Genomic DNA, 23,073 nt, shown 5'->3' on the forward strand with positions numbered 1-23,073 from the left:
CATATAGAAGAGACCTGAGAGAGCAAAATCTTGTGACATGCAAACCAGAGTTCTCAAAGTACTGTAGAAATAAGCTAAGCAGTGGCAATCATTTAAGTGACTGGGAAGCAAATGCGCACTGGAATTAACAACAATTCAGTTTGCAAACTCAGTAATAGTAAGATGTGATTTGTAACACACACACACAAAATTATAACTTCTTGACTGGATTTAACTGCAGGTCACATTCACAAGAATCTTCAAAGCTGTGAATAAGAGGCTGAACTGAAGCAGAAGCATTCCTTGCATGTTGTTTGATGAAATAGAATTATAAAAAAGGTTCACAAGTACCTTATTTGAAGGAGTTTCCAAATAGGGATTTGAAATTCTTCTGGACAGGGTCTGTAAGGTAATTTGGTAGACTGTTAGTTTCGTTATGATTTTTGCATGAAAAAAAAAATAAAGTAGCTGCAATGTAGTCTTTTAGCTATTGAAATCTTCATAAAAAGAATTTATCAAATCATCTGAATAGTCTAACATATGTCTCCAAATAATATTTGGTTCACATCAGGAAAAAGGTTTGGTAAACTCAGTTCTGTCTTTTCTATTACATTTATTCTTGATCAGGAAGAAATATGAACAATGAGATGGCAAGCCCTATAGAAAACACACAATTATTGGGTCAGGAAACATCCAAAATGACAGTGAAGAATCTCAAAATAAACCTAAAAATGCTGGGTGAAAAGACAATATCATGATGAGCTCAACATTGAAATCAGCATGTACTAGAGGGAGAAAATGTAATTACACATACTTTTAAAGCAAACTTTATCAATTCAGTAAAGACACCTCAGGGTCAAAGAACCCTTCTCAAAGAAGACTACTCTTCTAAATTAAATTCTTAACTGTAGTTAAAAGAAATAAAATTGTGACCAGCAGGGAAGTAACTAATGTAAATCAGCATTATCTCTGCAGTACCACATGTTGCACTGGTAACAGCATCTCAAGAAATGAATGCTTCAGTGTCAGAGGGGATTCAGACAATAATAGTAGTAGGAATAATAAAGGATTTGGATAAATTTTTATGTAAGAAAAGACAGAAAAGACTGTGACTATTTACCTTACAAAGGAGAGATTACAAGAGACATAATGCAATTATACAATATGGCACAAAGAAAGACTAATTTTCTGTGCTCTGCTTTACATTACATGAAAATAACTGATCACTCAATGAAATTAGAGAGGATTCATATTTGAGGAGACAGAAAGGAAAATCACAAATAAGTCTTCACAGCAGGGAAATGCAAATGCCAAAATCTTACCACTGACCAATAAAGACTGGGATTAAAAATTATGAAATTCACAGTGAACAAGAACTCTGAAAGGCAGAGGCAGAATAAACATCTCCACAAGAACCAGGTTAAGCCACTCTTACTCGCCATGATCCTTCCATATCTTGTCACTATTAAAAGCCAGGATATTGTCTGTACCAGTGCTTACTTGCAATTTCTAACTTACTACAAGCCACACAAGACATGAATAAACACTGCCTAAAATAAGCCTGGAAGTGGAAAAGAAGACATTGTAGAGGTGCACTGGCACTACAACAGGAAGATCATGTGGTGCTCCCTCACATTATTCCAACTTGTAAGCAGCATAATTAATTCCTTGCTTTGAGAAGGATCCAATTCTCACTTGGTATATTTCAATCATAAAAAAACCCCATCGTTCACACCCTGTAAGGATTACAGAATCCATATTTCAGTAACACCACCTGCTTTTTCCTCCCTGTATTCTTGTTCCTGTATTTTTAGAAAGAGAAGGGATGAGGGAACACAGAAGCATCTATCGCTGTTTACCCTTCCACGCTCATCACAAACCTTAGTGCAGTTCCATGCATTACAGCAGCTCCATATGGAAATACTGTAACATATAAGCCTAATTTCCCTCTCCCGTGCCCAACAAAGATGCTGTAAGAATGCAACACTGCCTCGGATCCCACTCACTCTTCCTAGCCGGCATGTCATTAACACCTCAGCTCTTCAGCAGCCCTACATACCACCACTTCCCTTGGTTTCAGTCCAAGTCTTTCATTCCACAAGCGTCACTCACTGCAGCAGCACAGTCAAAGTTTATACACTGACTTCCCTGCTCCTTTCTCAGGCTGTCACTGACAGAGGACAGGGAGGGTCACCCAGGGAGAACACTTGTACTGCAGTGTGCACTTACATGACAGCGTAAGATGAAGTCCAGCGAAAAGGACAAATATGGTTGCCTCCTACAACAGGGTTACAGTGGCGATGGATGAGAGAAGAGAGACTGACATAATCTACTTGCACTTGTGCAAAACATTTTATACTATCCCACGCATATCCCTGTCATTAAAATGGAGAGACATGGATTTGACAGTTGGACTACTCAGTGGATAAGGAAATGGATGCACTCAAAGAGTTGCAGTCAATGGTTTGATGGCTGGGTTTGATCACCAGTGATGAGTGGTGTCCCTCTGGGACCATATTATTTAACATCCTCATGTTAACTTGGGAACATGGACAGTTGTGGGATTGAGTGCACCCTCAGCAGGTCTGGGGATGACAAGTTCAGACTGATAGTCTAGAGGGACGACATTCCATCCAGAGAGACCTGGACACGCTTGAGATTTGGACCTCATGGATTTCAACAAGGCCAAATGTTAGGTCTTGTGCCTGGGTTGGGGTAATCTCAGACATGAACACAGGTTGGGTTATGAGTGGATTGAAACCAGACCTGTGGAGAAGGACTTGGGGGTGTTGGATGAAAAACTGGACATGACCCTCCTGTATCCTGGGCTGCATCAAAAGAAGGAGGACCAGCAGGTTGAGGGTGGTGATTCTACACATCTACTGCACTTTTGTGAGACCCCCATCTGCAGTACTGCATCCATTTGTCAGCTGCCCAGCATAAAAAAGATGGGGATCTGTTGGAGGAAGTCTAGAGGGAGGGCCACTAAGTTGATCATGAGAAGGGAGCATCTCTCCCATGCAGACAAGCCGAGAGAGCTGGGGTTGTTGAGCCTGGAGAAAAGAAGGCTCCAGGGAGATCTTGTGGTACCTTCCAGTATCTAAAGGGGGCCAACTGGAAGGACATAGATGGACTTTTCGTCAGGGAGTGTAGTGAAAGGACAGCTAATCATTTACAGAACAGGTAATCATTTTAAACTGAAATAGGGTAAATTTAGATTAAGTATTAGGAAGAAATTCTGAGGAGTCTGCAAAAGGTGTCTGAAAACCAGTAGAGAAAAAACCCCAAACTTCTATTTTATCATTCAGACCCCAAAGTGCTAGTTCTGGTGCACGGAAGGCAGGAGGAATTCACAACCCTGAAAAGGGACAAGGGAGGACAGGACAATGGCTTTTTGGTGGTAGCCTGGACCCATATCAATGTGGAGCAAAGATGTAACATTGGAGAGACCATGAAAGTACATTTAGCCTGCCATGCAGGAACCCAACCACCCAAAATTTCTAAAAGAATAAGAAAATAGAAACTGGAAAAGAGAAAATACAATGCAACAGGAAGTGGCTTTCTAGAATAGAGAAAATTATCTTTCATGTTGATGCTAGTGCAGCCTGTGTAATGAAAACACTGTCTACAGTTAGACTGAAATTAACAGAGAAATTTAGGATTTTCATGTCCTAGCTACAATGATAGATCCCATTTTCTTTTTTTTTTTCCTTTTTTTTAAACTTGCCTCAATAAATATTAGGTACCGAGCACACCTCTATTCAGCAGACTGCTTTGGCTGTTGGGGACAAACTGGGCAGTTGCCTACAGGAGACGAAGAGGTAGTGGATAAGTGGTCCAGCCTATCTTCGAAGACCTCAGCTTTTGGGTGGCCCTGTTGGAGAAGCACTGCTCCTCCCTGAAGATATCTGGTAAATATAGGCTGCTCCCCCAATATTATTTTGACACACACACCAATTGAAAATACATTTGCAAATCACTCTAAGAATGAGCCAAAAAGTGCTTTTAAGCAAATTAATTAGTCATCAAGCAAACAGCTCATCTCCCAGGAAGACTACCTTGGAACAGTTAATGATGCCCACGCCAAGTGCTGCTTTCTAGCTGCTGCCTCCCTGGCATCCCCACGTGTCTCTTCACCAGCTTGAGAAGCTTTGCCAAGCTCTATGTCAGGGAGAGGACAGGGCTATGGCAGCACGTGTGGTGGGACAGAAGACCACATGTGCAGCAGATCCAGAGCACTGGGTGTCCTCCAGAAGGGCTGTCCCATCACACATGAGTAGGTGTGCACAGGCAGCTTCATCTTCCCTGCTGGGGATGCAAGAAGAGGCAGGGAGAGGTCCTGGGGAATGGATGATCCAGAGTCTGAACTATGAACATGGCACAGGGATGGCAACATCCCAGCTTGGGGACACAACCTGCATGTGACAGGAGAGGACAGCTGGGACAGCAGGCCCAGAGAAAGTGTTGGAACAGGACTGCTAGTATTGAATCTGAGTACACCACAGAAAATTCAGTCTGAAATTGGGAAACATTATAAAAGAGTTTACCATGGTATTTAAAACCACTAAAATTGCCAGGAGTAGAGTAATGACATGAATAGAATGGAAGGATTAAAATAAAGTGAACAGCAAGTAATTGAAACAGCCAGAAGGAAATATTTACCTATAATCTATATGATCAGCTTATAGAACTATAAGCCAAAGAATTAAATATTCCAGGTTGAGTTTTCGAAGCAGAGGTTAATTTAATGACTAATCCTACCATGCAAAGTCTATACTTAAGTTTAAATTAGTATTGCTTCAACTGTACAGTTATTTTTAAAACAAGCTGAGAATTTCTGACATTACTTAAAGTTAAGCATGCAAAGACATCAATGATAATATTTTAATATATTGTCACAAACTGATTTTTTAGAGGTTTGAAAAGAAATTCCCCCATAACGAAGAATACTAATGGCTCAATTGGAAAGAACAAGCTGTATCTTACTGTAAGATGCTGACTTCCTTCCTTCCTTGGGAGGGTATTAAACTGGGCCCACAACAGCAACTCCCTGTGCATTTACTGCAACCTGGTTAATGTTCTGTTCAAGGGCTAATGGTACTGTAGAGCATGGATTTAGTCATATCTTTTGGAGATACATTTGAATTTTCTCCTCATTTTTAGACCTGGGATTTTGCTTTGGCCACATCTCAGCTTGGGAGAATGACTTGCCTGCAAGTTGCTCGTGCTTCGCCTCCTGCCCAAGCTGTTCCAACAACTGCTGATATTTCTGCCATTGCCAGCACTGCAGTCACAGTAGCATCAGCAAAGCTTCGTACATCTGCTAGCAATTTAATCACCAGCATGCTCAGAAAGAAACAAAGTAAAAGTGCTTCAAGCTCCAGTTCAAGTGCTTTCCTCAGCTGGGATTTAGTGCAGTGGTAGCAGCCAGCAACCTGTCTACACTAGAAGTCATAATGTGACACCTCAAAAGAGGCTATAGAAATTGTAGGGAAATAATAATTTTGAATATGGAACAGAAACGTTTTGCCTTTCTTCTAAGAGCATCTGATACTCATACGCAGTTAGCAAGAAAAAAACCAACAAAATAACAAAAATGGGAAGGACAAATTTCTTTTTTAGTCAGGATTATTCCTTTTACTAAATTTTCTAAAGTAGGATTTATTTTGAAACTAATAGAAATGAGGAAAGGCAGAGTCATAGCTTTTCTTCCCCAGTAAATTGTTCAAGTTTCCACTCCAGATTTTTCAAATATATAGGATTTTCACTGGTTGTGTTTCTAAAATATGAGCATAATATTCTGTGCTTTGGAATGTGTAATGTGTAATCAAACTTTACCTGCTTTCAGTTTACAACACACTCATCAATATTTGTCTGTTTGGTCAGAGCTTAATTTGCAAACATGCCCATGATCAACTCCACACTGCTGGGCAGATCTAGAAACATTCTTGTTATGCACAAATATAACAAAATAATTGTTCATAGTTTCCGGGCACTGTCACTATGTCCCTAAAGAATTTAGTATAACACTTGTGCATTTCAAACTGGATTACTCAATATACTTAAAATTAAGCAAATGCTTCAGAGTTGTTATTCACTAAATATAAATAGCCTGAACAAAAAATCATCTCATTTTGAAATGCACATGGTGTAGCACAGACTACCTGGTAATGAGATAATTTCTACTCCCTGACAGGGGGATTTCTGCAACTACTCAACACCTGAATCCTAAATTGGCTAATGTGATCACAAAGGAAATTATATATTCAGACACACATCCAAAAAGAATTTAAGCATCCAAACTTAAAATACACTTTCACAAGTACTCATGCTGGAAACTTCCCACATTCCAACCATGAGAGCGAATGGAAAAGGATCACAAATAAAGCTGAATACAAATTCACTCTCAAAAACAATCATCTGCTTGTACTTTTCTCTCCAATTATCATTCAGCTCTAAGAATACAGTGGCTCAGGAAAAATTTTTAAAATACACCAGAGGTATTTACTTAATTTCCCTCAGGCTTCTCTCCCACTCCACGCACAAATCAAAAAGTAATTATTTGTGTCTCAAACAGATTTTGTTCTCTTGTTATGAACCATGACAATGATAATGCCATAAGAGCGACAGAAACCACTGCAACTGTTACAACTGATAAAAACCTATGCAGGCTTTTTATCAAAAATATTTGGTGGAGTTGCTAAAAGCAAGCAGCTACAATAATGACAGAGTTTTCCCTCTAGCCCCGATCTGAACACAAATCCTGAAACAAAGCTGGGCTGCACCTGCCTGGCACACCCTCCTCAACCTGCAACACAAGAAGGCAGTAATTTCTGCAGGAGTAAATGCCCATGTATTCCCAGTGCTTACTCGTGCCAGGCAGTGAGTGGGGGAAGGGAGCAAAAAATTACTGAACAATATGATTTATCACTTTGCCACCTTTGAATTTTTTGCATTTGACATCACCTGCTACTGTCTAAATGATAGTTGTTTTAAGCAGAAGTAAGACATGGGTGCTGTGTTCAGTAGATGAAATGCTACCGTTGTTTGAAGGTGGCTGGATATAGGGAGTGTTGTCATGAATCCCAATCCGTTTCCATGTGGCAACAGATTTTTTCTTGTTGCTAAGGCACAGCAAGCAGAGTTGGTTGGGAAGCTAGCTGACTTTCAGTGGATATCATTCATATGAAATCATAGAATATGCCTGACTTTCTGCCAATAATATTTGTAACAAACAACCTTCCCCCACTCCTCCACTTGAAACCCACTGTCAGAATTCACGGGTAATGAAGAATTACCAGTGTGACAGTTCTCTTGCATTAATATTTATTTAAGATTAAATATAAAACCCTTTGTAAAGGATCTTTTTCATAAAGGAAAGATCTTCTCCTAGATCATTTTAAACGTCATACACTTAGGTGTAACATAAAAAGGTCAAAAAGCTGTAAAAAGAAAAATCTGTATTCAGCAGAGCTTGCAATTTAGGGTTCCCAGATGAGCCTGAAGAGCTCTCTGGAGAAACCCAAATGAGTCATTAATGAAAGAAAACCAAGGAGGTATTGTCATCTGTTTTCTGTACAAAAAGAATTTAGAAAAGTTATTTCAGAAAGGGGAAACCCACAACCCATGGTTCCTTCTCACTTCCTCCAAATCAGAAAGAGACGTGAGAAGAAAATGGATGCTCTTTATAAAGACAAGCAGTGCTCTTTATGTTTAAAGACTTATTTCTGAGTCAGCAACAGTTAGGAAAGCTATGCATTTAGAAGTATTCCTTTATTTTCCAATACCTAGCCAAAATATGGCTGAATGGGTTTGTGCTTCAAACAAAACTAATTTTTACTTAATCTGGCATAAACCATTCACTTTCAAAGTTTCTGGAGCCTAGCAAGGAGTGTAATTTAGTGCCCAAGAGCAAAATATAATTTCAATGACCTTTCCTATGCCTAAAAGAAGTTAATTAAAGAAAAGAATATCATAGAAGACAATATGGCAGGGCTGGCTGGTTTCTCTCCTCCGTCTTCCTCAGTTCTACCATGGCGAAAAGCCCAGGATAAATCCAGCTTCAGGAAGGCACCAACACAGGCTCCTCCATCTGTATCCTGTGTCTCAAATAAAGCTGCAACATCCTGACGCCCACCTGGACTGAGAGAAAGGGAGGAGTGGTGAGCCAGCACAAGGGGATACCTTGGTTAGGAACTTTATGTTACTGAAGAAAGGAGACAGCCACGCTCCTGCTAGTTTTGAGTTCCATGATCAGATTAAGTACCCTGAAATGAGGCTCCTGACAAGCAGGTCATGTCCTCTCTACACCTCCTGCTTCGGCTTCCCATTCCCACTGCTCTTCTCCTTTGTGCTTCCACACGTGTCCATGAAGCCATGTCCTGAACCAAGCCAATGGCTTTGAATGGACTCATTAAATAGGGATTCATTTCAGCAGAGATGGTTTCCTTCGGTGGGGTCACTGGGGAGCCACACAAACACGACCCCCAGCAAGGTGAGCAGCGGGGGCACGGGCGAAGGCTGTGGGACAAGGAGGGAGGCAGGCAGGGACAGCTGTGCTCAGAGGAAGCATTTGTTTATGCTAAATTAAAACTATCCAAGGAATGATGGCATAAAGCACATCTAATAAATCCTTTTTATGTTGACAGAGCAGAGACACTGCTCTGTCAACATAAAAAGGAAGCTAACTATGCTTGCAAAAAATGACAATACAAAATTCAAGGGTGTCAGCAATGGGGAACTTCACTTCCAACTCCCTGTTCACATAAATGTATCAGCTGAAGCAAAAGACAATTCCCATGTCATTTACAACTGTAGACTGCATGGGCATAGTTTGTAATACTGAAAGAGAGTTTAAACAAGATTTCTCTTTCTTGTAAAGAGAGAATGGACATTTTCAATCCATATGCTAATACAATGTTTGCAGTGTATTAGCACATGAGTTGAAAATGTCCATTCATATTATTGCAGTTTTATAGTCATTAAATATAAAAGGAAAGAATTAGAATTTTACTGCTTTTTATCATGCTTTATATAACATTAAAATATGCAGAGTACACTGAATTGTCTATTCATGTTCCTTTGTTAACTAAACTTTATTGCAGCATTTGTGCTCTCGTTTGCCAGTTCAGCCATACATTTCCTGATGCCACCTTACAAAATTCCCCGTGCATTTCACTCTTCCTGGCTGCCAGCAGCATTTCACAGGAAAGCAGTATCCTCCCTTTCTTCCAGTAAAAAATAGGCACTGTACAGACTGTCACCATAAACATTTAACAATATTGCTTTACTTAATATTTTTTAAAACTTAGCACCTAATAAATACAGTAGATGGTCTTTGTCATCTACCCTTGTGTCCTTGGCCACCAGCAATCTGGTCTGGTTTTGATCTGGAGGGCAATACATAAGAGAAGATGGGTAGGGGGGTTTAGAGATTGCTAAAATTGATTGTAGCAGCTAATATTTCTAATGATGCAAACTATAATTTGATAGTACACTATCTGGAGCTCTCAAAAGAATGTGCACTGGATATTTCACACTACAATTAAAACTATGTTCTCAGTGACAGGTCACTGTTTATTTTCAGATAAATCTAAATGAAGACACCAACAAAACAGTTAAAAGAGAGATCAGGAACACGAAAATGCAGATTGTCTGCATACTTAAAAGCTTTTCAAAGTAACTGTTGACATGTTTCTTGTGTTGTCAGCAAAATACCTTCTCATGACACATTTCCAAATGAAAAAAAAAAAAGAAAGCAGCACAGCACATCTACTTAGCAAAGGCATTCTGAAAGCCAGGAAGCCTGACTTACAAGCATGCATTAGTAAAAAGAAATTTATGAGAAAATTGTGTGTGTCAAGCACAAGAATAAATGCTCAGGTTGTAAAATCTTCCTGGAGCTTTTGTAATTTTACCAGACAGCGTCCTGCACAATTTCTCTGGCTTTGAATTTTGTCCTGAACAGAGAAGTGTTGGATCAAACAATCTCCTGGAGTTCCCTTAGCACCCAAATATTTCTGTAACTGTCTCCAGCTCCATCACTCACAGACAGTTTAATTCAGCTAGTCCAACTGGCTGTACCAGGCATGGGAGAAAAAGTCTGTGGAGCTTCAGGGCAACATTTCTAGTGCATTCTGCATTTAAAAAGAGACTCCTAAAATCACAGATTTTCATCTTAGCCTTCCACCAAAACTTTTTCCCGTCACATAATCCACTGTGCCAGGTCTCAATTGCTGAGGTACCCCAGCTGTCAATATTACTGCAGATAATAGTGGTGCCAGAACCTGACCTTCAGCAAGTCACATTTTTCAGAGGTTAAATATAATAAAAATTTTAAAGCAGACAATCAGTTAGGTGATTCATCTTGCCTGTCATTACCAACCACCCACCATGTGAGTGTAAGTTCAAACGTTCCCTCTCTGGTGTCAGGCAACACCAGCATGGCTGGGTACTTGATTTTTGCCAGCACAGGCACAGGAGCTTTCAGATGAACTGCCTCCATAACCCAGCTGCAAGAATGCTCACCTCTACCACAAGAACTCCAGCAATTACAGCAGAAGGGCAAAAATATCCAAGATTGCTGCAGCTATTTCAGTGAACACAGATGCAGGAACAAAACCCCAAATATTAGCAAATAGTCAGCAAATCAGCTGTGAACGATGACGACAAATGGCTAAAAATGTCAATATAGAGTGCATATATTATTGAATAAGAAAATCTATTAAAATCTTAATTCATTCAGAACCAATTTGTAATTAAAGAAACAGTTTTCTAGTTTTCAATAATTAAAGGATCTTTAACATTTCAAGTACAAAAAGATGAAATTAAAATTCTGTGCTCTGATTATGATTTATGAAAATACCTCCCAGTAAATTGCATTAGCTTACTGTTTGAAAAATGTCTGTCTTTCTGGCAAGTTTTAAAAATTTTCTTTTAATAGGCTGTACACAGATTGTTCATGATTGGGTGTACAAGTGCACAAAGGTATGTCTTTAATGTCTCTATAATTTTATGTCCCTGCTCCCAGAGAGCCCTGCTTTTACCACTGCCTGCACAGAAGGTAGGTTACCCAGTAATTTCCTAAACCTTTTTCCTTCTAGGAAGCACAGTTACTACTTTCTGGTACAAGACATTCAAACCATTTCCTCTTTGTTTCTGAGCAACTGACTTTCTGATTTCACAAGTGGCCCACTGGGAAAAGCACCAGACTGTTCCATGTACCTCAGTTTTACTCTTGGACATGGTGTGGTCTCAACCTTCAGTGAGGCATTTTCCTTCCCATGCAATGGGAATGACCATGAGAAGGCTCCGGAAGCATTTTGAGACCCACAGGCAAAAATCTGCTACCAGCTAAGGGCTAGAAGCTCACAAGCTCTCCTCCACATACCCAGGGCAGCCCCACTCTAAGCTCCAATACCCACAGGACATTTAAAACACAACAAATCTAGAGTAAAACTGCCAACTTCTGCTTTTCTTGCTTCTGAGGTTTTCCGAGAGCAGGAGCAGCCTTGAGGGTGGGTGAACAAGCTCTGCTTAAAGAATTTTGCCTTACAGCCTTAACAGTTTGAGGATCTGCAGTGCTGTGGTTTGTATTGGCAGCGCTCGGTTACGTGATCTCTTGGGAACAATAATAATTTCACTGACAGTAGCTCTTGGCACAAACCAGTGCCAACCTACTATGAACCAGAGAGTGGGAGTTCTTAACCACTTCCAGAAGAGCAGCTGTAATTTACTTTTTTATAGGGAAAAACTATTAAAGCGTAACTACTTCAGTTTCATGAAGCCTTGCTGTACAGAGAGCTGAAAAGCACTCAATACACAAAGAAAGAATAATGCTTTCCCTTAGATCACACAAGCAATTTTTTGGCAAAATAGATCAGGAGCTCCTCAACTGCTCTTGGCAAAGCCTCAGAAATACTTGGAACTGGCTACCAGCACCTTCAAACAGTCTGCAGAGTGAGATCTACTAACTCTGCTCACCTTGCAAACCTTTAGTCTGGCCAGTAAAGCAGGAAAAAATGAAAGCTCAAGTGCAAACCACTCCGAAGGGAGGTTTGTCACCTCTGAGATGGGGAGTGACCTGAGAAACGAGGCCGTTCAAAAATATCTGAATTTTTCAATGCAGCAGAAACCACTGCATGCCTATCATTCAATCCCAACTGCTTGGCACACAAAGCAATGTGTAAAGCAGTGTGCAATAACCATTACATACAGAATGTGATTAGAACACGAAAAGTCTAGAATATATGAGCAACCACTAAGAGCTGCTTAGGTAAATTCAGCTTTCACCAGACTGAGAGGTTACAGAATCAGAAAATATATCTACAAATATATATACAAGACGCAGATGAGTTTTGTTAGCCTCAGTAAAACTGCTCAAGTGTCAAGTACCTAAGAGATGCAAAATTGTCTTAATATTATAAAATCAAAACCAAATAATAAAAAATTACATAAGTTGTAAAAATTCAACTCATAATAAAGTAAAAGATGTGCTCAGAATCCCAACAAGCTCACAGATACAGTTCAGGCATCTTTAGACAGGAACCTCCTTTGTGAAAATAGGTTCAAGAAAGGAAGACAGCCTTTCAAGTGAGGCAAGACTTTCACCTTAATGAGACAGATTTCCTAAATTATATTCTTTATCCTTAAATTTAATTACCTGCCTTTCTTCTGATATATATCTTTATTTTCATTCTTTATTCATACAAAAAATTGTTTGCACACATTTGATATTATTAGCCCATGGATACGTCACATCAGGTTTATGCTGTATTATTTTGAATTTTCTTGCACAGATTTAGTCCCTCTAAATTTACTGAAGTCTGTAAGTCCTTCTTCATACTGCTGCAGAAAGTTGGATCCCTATGGGGAAGGGTTTTCTTTATCTCTTGTGATTTTCCAGGTGATACCAGGGAATTTTCTCTTTTTGACATCCAGTTTGACATCAAAGGTAGGGCTTTGGTCCAGCAATAGACTTTTGAAAATATCATGAATAGAATCTGTGCTATTAGGGCTCTCTGCATTTGTTATTTATTTTCAAGACAGCATGAGCCTTCAGAAGTGACCCCTGCACCTCTCCTCAGGCTTAGACTACATTCAGATGTGCAGCCAAAGTCAGTCTAAATGAAAAGCCACAAAATTTGACAAGATACTGTGGCAAGATTGACATCCTCTGAAATGATAACCCCACTCAAATTCACAGCAAAAGAATATATTAAACTGTGTTGTACTAAACATTTTGTGGAGAAAGTACCTGTGAAAAAACTATTTTAGGCAGCCTAACTAAACAAACAAACAAAAAAATCTTGCTTCAATTTGTCCCACATGAGTTTGTTGTCCCCCATGATGTCAATAATTTCCCTCCAGCAAAACTAGACCTAGTATTTAAAGCAGAAAGTTCCTATCCCTTTCTTCCATTTTTAAAAATGCATTACAAAGCCTTTAAATGACTTTTAAGGCAGATTTTTCCCTACAAAAGAAAGATCTACTCCATAAATAGAAAAAAATGCTCACAATTTGAGAGTCAAATGATTAGAAGATTTTTCTTCTTTCTGCATCTGATTAAATTATCTGAATTAATTAACCTTTAATTATATTTGCAACTATTATCTAGTTTTCCATCCCAACAGAAGTCCCACCATATGATATCTATATCCTAGTCAATCTTATTCTCATACTCAAAAGCATATGCAAAAGAAAAAAACTGCTAGAGTTTAAATTGGCATGAAAAGCACGTGTGCAGTGGAAAAAAGTTCACAGTATTACAGCAGAGCAGGGATCTGAGGTGAATTGCATGTTATGAAACTGAACACACGTGTCTGTGTAAGATGTGTCTCTTGACAAAGAGGCTGAATTCTCTAAGGTTTCAAAAGATCTCTGTACATCAGGTGCTGAAAGGAAAATTACTCCTCCAGAGGAACTGTTGTTTTAAACCAGAAGTCTTTTGGCTTGAAAGTTGTGGATGACTTTTTCAAGGCTGCTTCAAAATATACACGAGGCAGCCTGCACCTGCAGAATCTGAGATAACCACCCAGGAGAGCACCTCATCCCTCACTGGAGACAGCAGCAGCAGCAGCAGCACTGTAACTATTTTTAAAGAAATACTCATTAGAACACGTAAGAGTGAAGCAGATGGACACAATGTGAACAGAAGCTTGCTTATCAGCTGTGTGAACGGGGCATACAAAAGAAAAGCAGAATAGCCTCTGCATTACTCACAGCCAAAGTACAGCTGAGTGTATCCTGAACAGAGCAAGCTCAAAGAGCCAGCAGAACCGTCTGCTGGTGCCACAGTACAATCAGAGGAAAGGACTCACACATCACTGCCTTTCTACAGGGTCACGTTTCCACCACCTGAGGACAGCCAGGCCTGGCAGCCAGTGCTAGGAACAGCACACTGGGAGGAGCTTCTGGTTACCAGACTAAGGAGCAGCTCATGCATTTTGTGTGCTGCTTGAAGCTGCACTCTTCTTGCCCTTGGACCAGTGTCCAGGGCTCTTCAGGGTCCTCCTTTATCTACCCGTGGAAAGCAACAACACAGAATTGAGCCACCTTCTTCTGCCTCACCATGTTAAATCTTTATCCTAAGATCCTTGAGGGAGCACTTTGTCCCATGAGAATAAAAGGAAGTAAAGACTGACCACATTTTTTCAGGCCTAGGGGCAAAGAGAATTAACTCTCTTATTCTTCAATATTCTGCATCACAGCCAATGCTTGCAACACTGATCACTTCAATATGCTGCTACCCTCCTTCCACTTACCCACTGTATCCTAGTTACCAGCCTACTCAGTTTTCAAAGTCACTAATAAACATCACTTTAAGTCAGCAAATGTTTTGTGACCTACGCAAAGCAGGAGGTGGGAGAGATGGAGAACTGCTGTCTTGAAAAGTTGGTTCAAGCAATATGCACATGGAAAATTATAATTTAGATTGAAATCAGGGAAGAAAAATTATCCAAAGGGTTAATATATGGCATTGTTCCCTCCAGAGTGACTGATCTGTCAGAGAGTAACAGAGATGTTCTATCTGTGTTTCCAGGAACACAAACAAAAAGCAAGATGCCAGTGACATCCTAACAGACTGTTGGGACACTCAGTTTACTCTCATCAATTCACCAAAGCATCCTGGGCAAAGTAGGTAATTTCTGTTCAAACTCTTCCAACCTGTTCACCATGACAATCTCCAAACCCCATCCAGCTCCATCACTTATTCTGCAATAAGGACACAAAACCCAGGGGTTAAACTCTGGCCCTAGAGAAGACTCATGGCAAATCACCACTTACTGTAAAAGACCTTCATTTTGATATACCTTGTCTTCAAAAAAAAAAGAGTTGGTGCTCACCCCATCACCTTGCTCACTTCTCCATCCTTTCCCACACTTTTTAGAGGTGACTTCAAATCATCCTTATCTCAATGGAACAACCACCACAAACCACAAGGGCTTCATCCATTTTATCCAAACCAGCCTAAGCTTGTGGGTTAACTACCTGTTTGGCAGCTTGTCCAGCACCAGAAATAACTGTACCAAAATTAAAAGCAGCTTACAAAAGTGTTTGATACATAGATACATACACAGCGACGTTTTCAAAATGCAAAGCTTTCAAAAAAAGATCAACAGAAATTTTTCACCTCTATCTAATCTATTTTCTGCTTTTTCTTTATGCAATGTCATAATGTAATTTTTGGAAACTGGACACACCAGTAGAAGTTAACTGAAGAGGGCCTCTAGTATATTATTCCTGGTCAGTAAACCCTTGCCTTGGAATTCACCTCCCTGCTCCCTCCATCAGGATATGATCAAAAGATCAGATGGGTTCATGAACAACAAAGTAATGGGAATGGAAACACTCTGAGGTTTGGAAGATTACATGGGAGGTTTGTTTGCATGTTTTTAGCATGCCTCATGCTTGTTGACGTTTTTAACCTCTTCACTTGTGCCAAGAGATAACAATGACTAACTTAGGAGGGAAAAAGTCATGGTATAAAGAAACAAGCATACACATACTGAAGCTGGAGTTGGCTCAGGCTGAAAAGAAGATGAGTCACAGACCCTCAGCATTTAGCTTTGTTTAAAAATGTCAGATAACACCAAGAACTGCTAAAGCAAGGGATAAAGATGCAGTCTGTTTTCTTGCTTAACTCAAATGAAAAAAAAAAAGTAAAATCAGATTTCCAGTTTCAGAAGTTTCACAAAACTTACCATTAGCTTTTCAGTGACCAGGGACAGTTTTTAACAAGAAATTATTGTCACTGGATAGTTTCTTGGAATTTTTTTTATTTACAGAAGGGACAAATATGGTGTTTCCTTATCAATTCTCACCATCCTGCCATAAATTTTCCTGTAACATGTTTTGCCGTTAATAAACAACTTAAGTAGGTACTTTTCTACAGCCAAAATAAATGTATTCTCAAAGAGCCTAAGTTCATATTGATTTTAATCAGACCACAACTCTGATTTAATAGCAGTGTTGCTCTGTTAGCTACACTTTCTGCTTAAATGCAAAAGACTACTCACTAGAAGGACACTTTGTGTCTCTGTTTTTAATAAAGTGCTTTACAAGAATAGAGAACAAATGTCTGTCATTCTTCAAAAGTCTTTGTTGATTTACCTGTTAGATAGGTTTGTTCCTAATACTAGTTCTGCCATAAAATTTCCTAAGCAGAAACATAAAAATAATTTATTTTACAAATAACAAAAAATGACACCTTTCCTCACTGGTCTGTCTTCCTTGATGTATTGGAGCATTAAGTACTTCTTAACAACTTATTATCCACTCCATTACTAGAGTTTTTAAAGAAAATTCTGATAGGAGCAGAGTCAAGATACCCTTGCAGAGAGCTCTGCTCAGAGATTACTTGACAATGTTGTTGCTTACTAGTCTGTGGAAAACCTCCCAAACACTTGTCCACCCACCAAACAGGAGCTTCACTGGTCATGAATATTCTTACATTCTTTAGAAGAACAGCAAAGGCTTTGACAGAGTGTGTTGCAACAAACTCAAGACTGAGGTGCTGTCAGCTGCTTTTCTCATACGTTCAGAGACCACCTACACAGCAACGCTCCACAGCTGTACCTCCAGCTTCAACAAGGACACCATGGACTCACCCTGACATAGAAAACTCCTCAAAGGAAGCTAAAGCAGCCTTCCATGTGTAGACAAAACAGTGTGGTTGATCAAAAACACAGAAGTAATCAAGGACAAGAACAGGATTAAACGGGCTGTTTTCATTGTGAAAAGGAAAACACAGCGATGCCCCAACATTGTATCCTAGGCTGGGTGCTGTTTCATGAAACACATTTAGGATGTCAGCATCAAGATAAGCAAATTTTGCTCATACAAATTTGGTTAGTCACAATCAGAAGCCCATAAACAGCTTCAAACGGACCTAGTCAAGGTAGGCAAGTAAACAGTGCTAAATTATGTTTATCCACATCAAAAGCGAGAAAAAGTATGCTGACAATTTACACAGCTTTAAATTATTTATATCAGCTAAAAGAAAGCAACTTGAATGGCTGGGAAGACATTTTGTGTGAAGAACTAATCAGTGGCCCCAGGAGCTCTGCAGAGAAAGCAGATTGCTAGGATGAAAATCCTACATGATGGGGAGAGGAAGGAAATTGCATGATTTATATAAAACCGTGGTGCAGCCTCATCTAGAATATTACATTCAGCACAAGCCATCACTAGTTCAAAGGGACACTGTAGAACAAGACAGAGTTCAAAACAAGGTAACAAAAATGATTACAGCATGCAAGGAGTCATCTAGAGAGACTGCAATTGCTTGCTTGTAAAACAGCTGTAAAAAAGAACAAAAAGTTAAAGGTACAGAAGTTGGAAGTTCCCTGCCTCATAGGAACAGCGGAAGGGTCCCTGAAATTACAGGTAGAATATTCAAAACTGATCAAAACTAAATGTTTTCATCAGCAACAGAATAAAACAAAACTCAGTTTTGCTTCCCTTGTAAAATTATTGTCACCAAACCCCACAGAGAAGCTTTGTAAATCTGTGTTCCAACATGAGTCTGAAAACAAAACACTATCCAGATTCATTAAAAGACTGGCTTTGTAGATGCACAACATGAAAAGCTGTAGATAAAATGGTTAATGTTAACAAGCCCCCAGCACCAGAGTACAAACTATCTATTTGAAACTAGGGGGGAAACAAACAAACAAACATGCAAAAAAAATAAACAAAAAGAAAACACACAACAAAAGAAAAAACTGTGAGACAGGCAATACAACATTTGCCCACACACTCTCTTGAAATCACAAGAAACATTACATGTATGGCTAAAGCTGTTACCTGTTAGATTAACCTTAAAACTTATGGGTACAGGACTAGATGAACATTCATCTTGACCCACTAGAGTATGTTTTCATCTACTCTAGGTTCCTCTGAAAGAATTGCTTTGGGTTTTCTCAAATAAAACCTCCATCAGTATAGCATAAATATTTTTTGCCACACTGAATTGCAAATGATCAGTTTATAAATGGAACTCTTTAAGCAGGCCTTCAGGTAAATTCTTAGTTTATACATACACTGTATGAACTGAGGACAGATATATGAATGGAAAAATAACAAAGAGACATCACTCTTGCTATTCAGCTTGGAGACTAACCAATATTAATGCATGTCCTGGCAACCTAAGAGACCTATTGATTTGCAACCACTCATTTAAGTGCAGTGAAAGCCGTAATTAGATAAATAGCTTTGGTAAAACTAATCTGAAACTAATTTGTTTTGTTTAATGAGATAAAACAAGAAATTAAATATCTGCTCAATGTTCCTCTTAGTATCCTTCAGTACAATAGTAAAAATATAAATGAAGACATATTAATTTGACTGCCATTATTATTTTTTGCATTTTATGTATTTTGTTGCAGCAATTGCCATCAAAGCCTATACACACAGATACTATTTATGAATTACTGTGCTCCAACAAGCTAAGCATTTTTATCAACCTCTTTTATACAGGTAGAAAAAAGAGAAAAGGTCTTTTAACAATTGTAGACACTCTGAGCTGACAGAGTACAACTTTAAGATGGTCTGCACGGTATAAGTTTTTTAAGTATCAAAATTCCAACTTTAACATGATTATACCATTCTTTGTGAATTAGAATTAAACTCTGTGTAAGTTTTCAAAAGTGTTTATAACAGTTAAATCTAACAGGATTGTTATTTTTGTTACTTTTTCCCAACAAAATGCAAGGAAGGCTACTTTAGAGTATTCCCACACACAAATCAATGCTAGCACGGACAGATGCTACAGTGTATCCTGCTCAAGTCAAAACACACTTAAGCTTGAGATAGGTTGTGTCCTCATCTTTCTTCTTTGGCAGCTAACTACTCGATTCTGCTTCTGCTCCCTTTAGGGCTTGGATCTCCCATTGCCTTCCTTAACAAACACCACACATCAGTTTGTCCTGCAACACAGATTCAGCACCAGACTCAGCCTTACACACCCCCAGATTTATTTTTACTGCCAGGAGGCTTCAGGCACTGCAGAAATGACAGACCACAACAAAGCACTGGATTGTACTTGAGCTGGGATGGAAAGCAGGTCCAAGTGATACTTTTGTCTCATTCCTTCAGCCACCCAGGAAACAACAGCTTTGCAACTTTCAGTGCTAACCGTGTGCGTGTGCATTGTTTTTCTCCCTTTCCTTCCATATTTTAAAAATCAATTGATTTATCACTGAACTGCATTCACCTATGGGATGAAATGGAGCATCTGCTCAGCAGTGTGCAGTAGCAGTCTATTGCAGCAAATGATTACCACATCCATCTGAAATTACAAAGTGTTTTAGGTCCACTGGGTCTAGCTCTCTTAGCGAGAACTTGGCCAGAAAACCACAATTAAATGCTTATCATCTTAAAAAATGTATAAACAAACCCCAAACACCTGCTCCCTCTCCCTCCCCCAAGCCACATCATAAATTCTTGATGTTCACAAGTGGTCTGGACCTCAGTTTTCTGTTAGAGTTTTTCTGTAGGATTCAAGGTTTGGGGTCCTTTTTTTTCCCCGCTTGTTTCAGTTTTTAACCCAAAATACTCCTTCCTCCTCCTCAATACTGGCCTACAAACTGCACACCATCTACTTAATCTTGAAGGGCAAGGTTCATCAAGCATTTCTTCCACCAGTGGTATCATTCCAAGCAGCCACGGCTCCTTGCTTGCTGCCACTCATTCCACAGAGTGCTGATACTGACACATGCACAACCTGCAGAGAGGCTCATAAAGGACAGCTGCTGGAGAAGCTACCACAATAAAACACACACACACAGAGATAAAACACACTCCATAATTAAACAAAAGACTCTCAACTATTTCTTTTTTTATTGCTCTAACTCATGAATCCCATGTATGTCTCAGTTACATAAAGGCTTGAGTATGAGGTTCAGGAAGCAGGGAAAGAATGGCAGTCTCCTCAACAACAAAAGTTGCATTCCTCACAATCAGTACTTCAAAAAAGGAAATAATTTGGCATTTTAGAATTTAATGGGTTAATTCAGTTCTAAAATTGAAGGCAGAAGATCCTTACTGATGCTATGAACACACATCTACTGCTATTCATAGAGATTGAAGGGCTTTTTTCTCCTCCAATCAGCAGAATATCTTCTTTTAGCACTATAAAAAAGTATATTGACTTTTAATCAGTTAGACCACTGTGTCTCTCTGTAAGAAAATAGCTTTCAAAAAAGGAATTAATCAGAGAAAATTGTATACCATAGGATTTAAATTATTAAATTAACAATTGGCCCTAGCTTAATACAATGTCTGTAAGAAGATCATTTTACAAGGTCAGACTCACCCAAACCAAAAAATAAGTTAACTGAGTTAAAAGACATTGTGACGATTATGAATAGCTACTGCATTTTATGCCTAGAATCTGCAAACACTCACATCCTGCTTCCATAGCTTTTAACTTTAGAGCCCAAATTCTTTTTTATCCTTAAACTCATGCCAAAAACACTGATGTAACAAAAAATGTTTAAATAAAAAGGTGTCATGGATAAAGTTTATACCCCACATACTCAACATATTCTGCTTTTCTTTTTTTTTTCTTTTCCCCTTTTGAAAGCTATCACTGTCTTTTCAGCATTTTCATCAGTATAAAAATGCACAGCTTGTTTTGCAATTTCCTCACGGCTCAAATGGAATTCAAGCCACTGGGGACATACAAGTAACAACAGCTGAATACAAATCTTAACGGAGTTTGTCATAATTGTACAGTACGGTGTTGTTCATTCATCCTGGCAGCTGGGAAATCTAGTGTGAATTAACCAATAATACAGGTTTGTAACCAAGCAAATTAAAGTATAAAATTCCACTAAGTGAATTTTGTTTATTTTCCTGTAAGTATGCAATGAAGGGGACAATCAGCTCACTTGAAATCAAGAATTTCAACAGGATGTAACACTAGCAGAAATTTTACAAATGCACTGATTTTATTTCCAGTAGAGTTGATCTTATTTCCTACATAGACTTCCTTGATAGGTTTCCAAGCCAAACACAGCAGTACCACATCTGAGGATCTGCAAACTACATCCCTTAGGAAGGGGAGCAAAACCAAAAGTGAAACCAGAGAGATCCTTGTCCAACCAGACAAAAAACGTGCAAGGATGATCAAACTTGCTTCTGCAGTCCTTAACTGAAGGCTTTATTTTCAACACAAGACAATAGGCACTTGAAGTCAGAGCACAGGACAAATGAGCTCAAGGTATTTTCAGCTGGAGCTCAATTTGCAGCATGGAAAAGGGGTTACAGTCAACTCTGGTTTATGGTAGGCAGGTCAAAGAGAAGCTTATCAGGATGTGCTCTGGACCAAAGAAGAGAAAGGAAACAGAATGTCTCCCATAGATTAAAGCAAGCTGCTGCATTTTTGGTGTGTGTCAAGGAATCTGTGTCAATTTTATGCAGCTTCCATGAACACAAGCCACATGATGGCACCTATTCCCCATGCGCTGGCAGCAGCACCAGCTCGTGCTGCATCCGGACTTTCCCAGGGATGCTAAAAAGCAGCTGACTGTCAGTCCAGGAATTGCCAGCCTCACTCCCAGCACCAGTGTAAGACCACAGGCAGTGGGCATCATCCTGTCAATCAGGCTAATCCCCAACCTCAGGGAGAAAAATAGCTTTGCATTCTGCAAAACTTACTAGGTTACTTCCTAGGGCAGAAGTATGGGTTTACTTTCCATTTCATTCAACTGTAGTTAATCAAATCCAGGCATAATTTCTCAGATGTCATAACACATGGGTTAATTAAGAAGTATTCTCAATTTAATAATTCACTGAAGACTGACTATGAAACAAATTATTATGCAAATAAACACATGAGACACTGAAATTCCCCACCAGCTACCACGGTCACTGTTGCTAAAGCTATTTTATTCGTTGCTCAATATTTCATGTGTCACCAATCACAGAGCTGACAAGTTTAAGGATACTATATGTGATATGTGAAAGATAATTATCTTAATTGAATACATCTAGCAGGAATACGTAATAATCCTGGTTACAATAAGAAAAATTCAAGACTACTTACCACAACTATTTTTAGTCACTTAATAGTTGCTAAAGTGATGGGGATATTAAGTTACTGAGTAGAACATCTGTGACAGACTTGAAAGTAAAATGCCACTAATATCAATCAATCAACTTCAATAATACTTCTGACAATAAAACTTCCAACCCACTGAGTCAATCCAGCACTTTTGTGTGCTGATTTCAGCCAGTACAGCATCTACACAAAACATCGCTGCATCTTTTTAATGCAGAACAAATGTCAAAATTAAGGTCTCTATAGTATATAAAAACATAGATACCAGGGAAATTATTATGATTTTTTTTTTCTTCTCATTAGCAAGACTGGTAAAAAGCATAAAGGTGCTAATGAAATGTGTTGATGGCACAAAATTGGAGATATTGTCAAAACCCATGTAAACAGAATGGTGTACTGGAAGATTAGGAGCCTTCAAGAAGTGCAATATTAGGAAAAGAGTGTAATTCAGCAGCATGAAATACAAGGTCACTCGGGCACCATGAAAATGAGAAGCTGCCAACAAGGATATGGACTGCGATAAATGTCAG

General features: G+C 39.1%; 1 protein-coding gene across 1 annotated transcript in view; it reads right to left on the reverse strand.

Moving 5' to 3' along the window:
- Window positions 1-23,073, reverse strand: part of RAPGEF5 (Rap guanine nucleotide exchange factor 5) — a 155,552-nt gene that overhangs the window by 126,738 nt on the left and 5,741 nt on the right. Inside the window, exon 2 of the mRNA XM_064412141.1 lies at window positions 331-381. Within this exon, the coding sequence (XP_064268211.1) occupies window positions 331-381 (51 nt within the window). The remainder of the gene's footprint in view (window positions 1-330; window positions 382-23,073) is intronic.

Source organism: Passer domesticus, chromosome 1 (genome assembly GCF_036417665.1).
Source record: "Passer domesticus isolate bPasDom1 chromosome 1, bPasDom1.hap1, whole genome shotgun sequence".
NCBI classification, from domain to species: Eukaryota; Metazoa; Chordata; class Aves; order Passeriformes; family Passeridae; genus Passer; species Passer domesticus.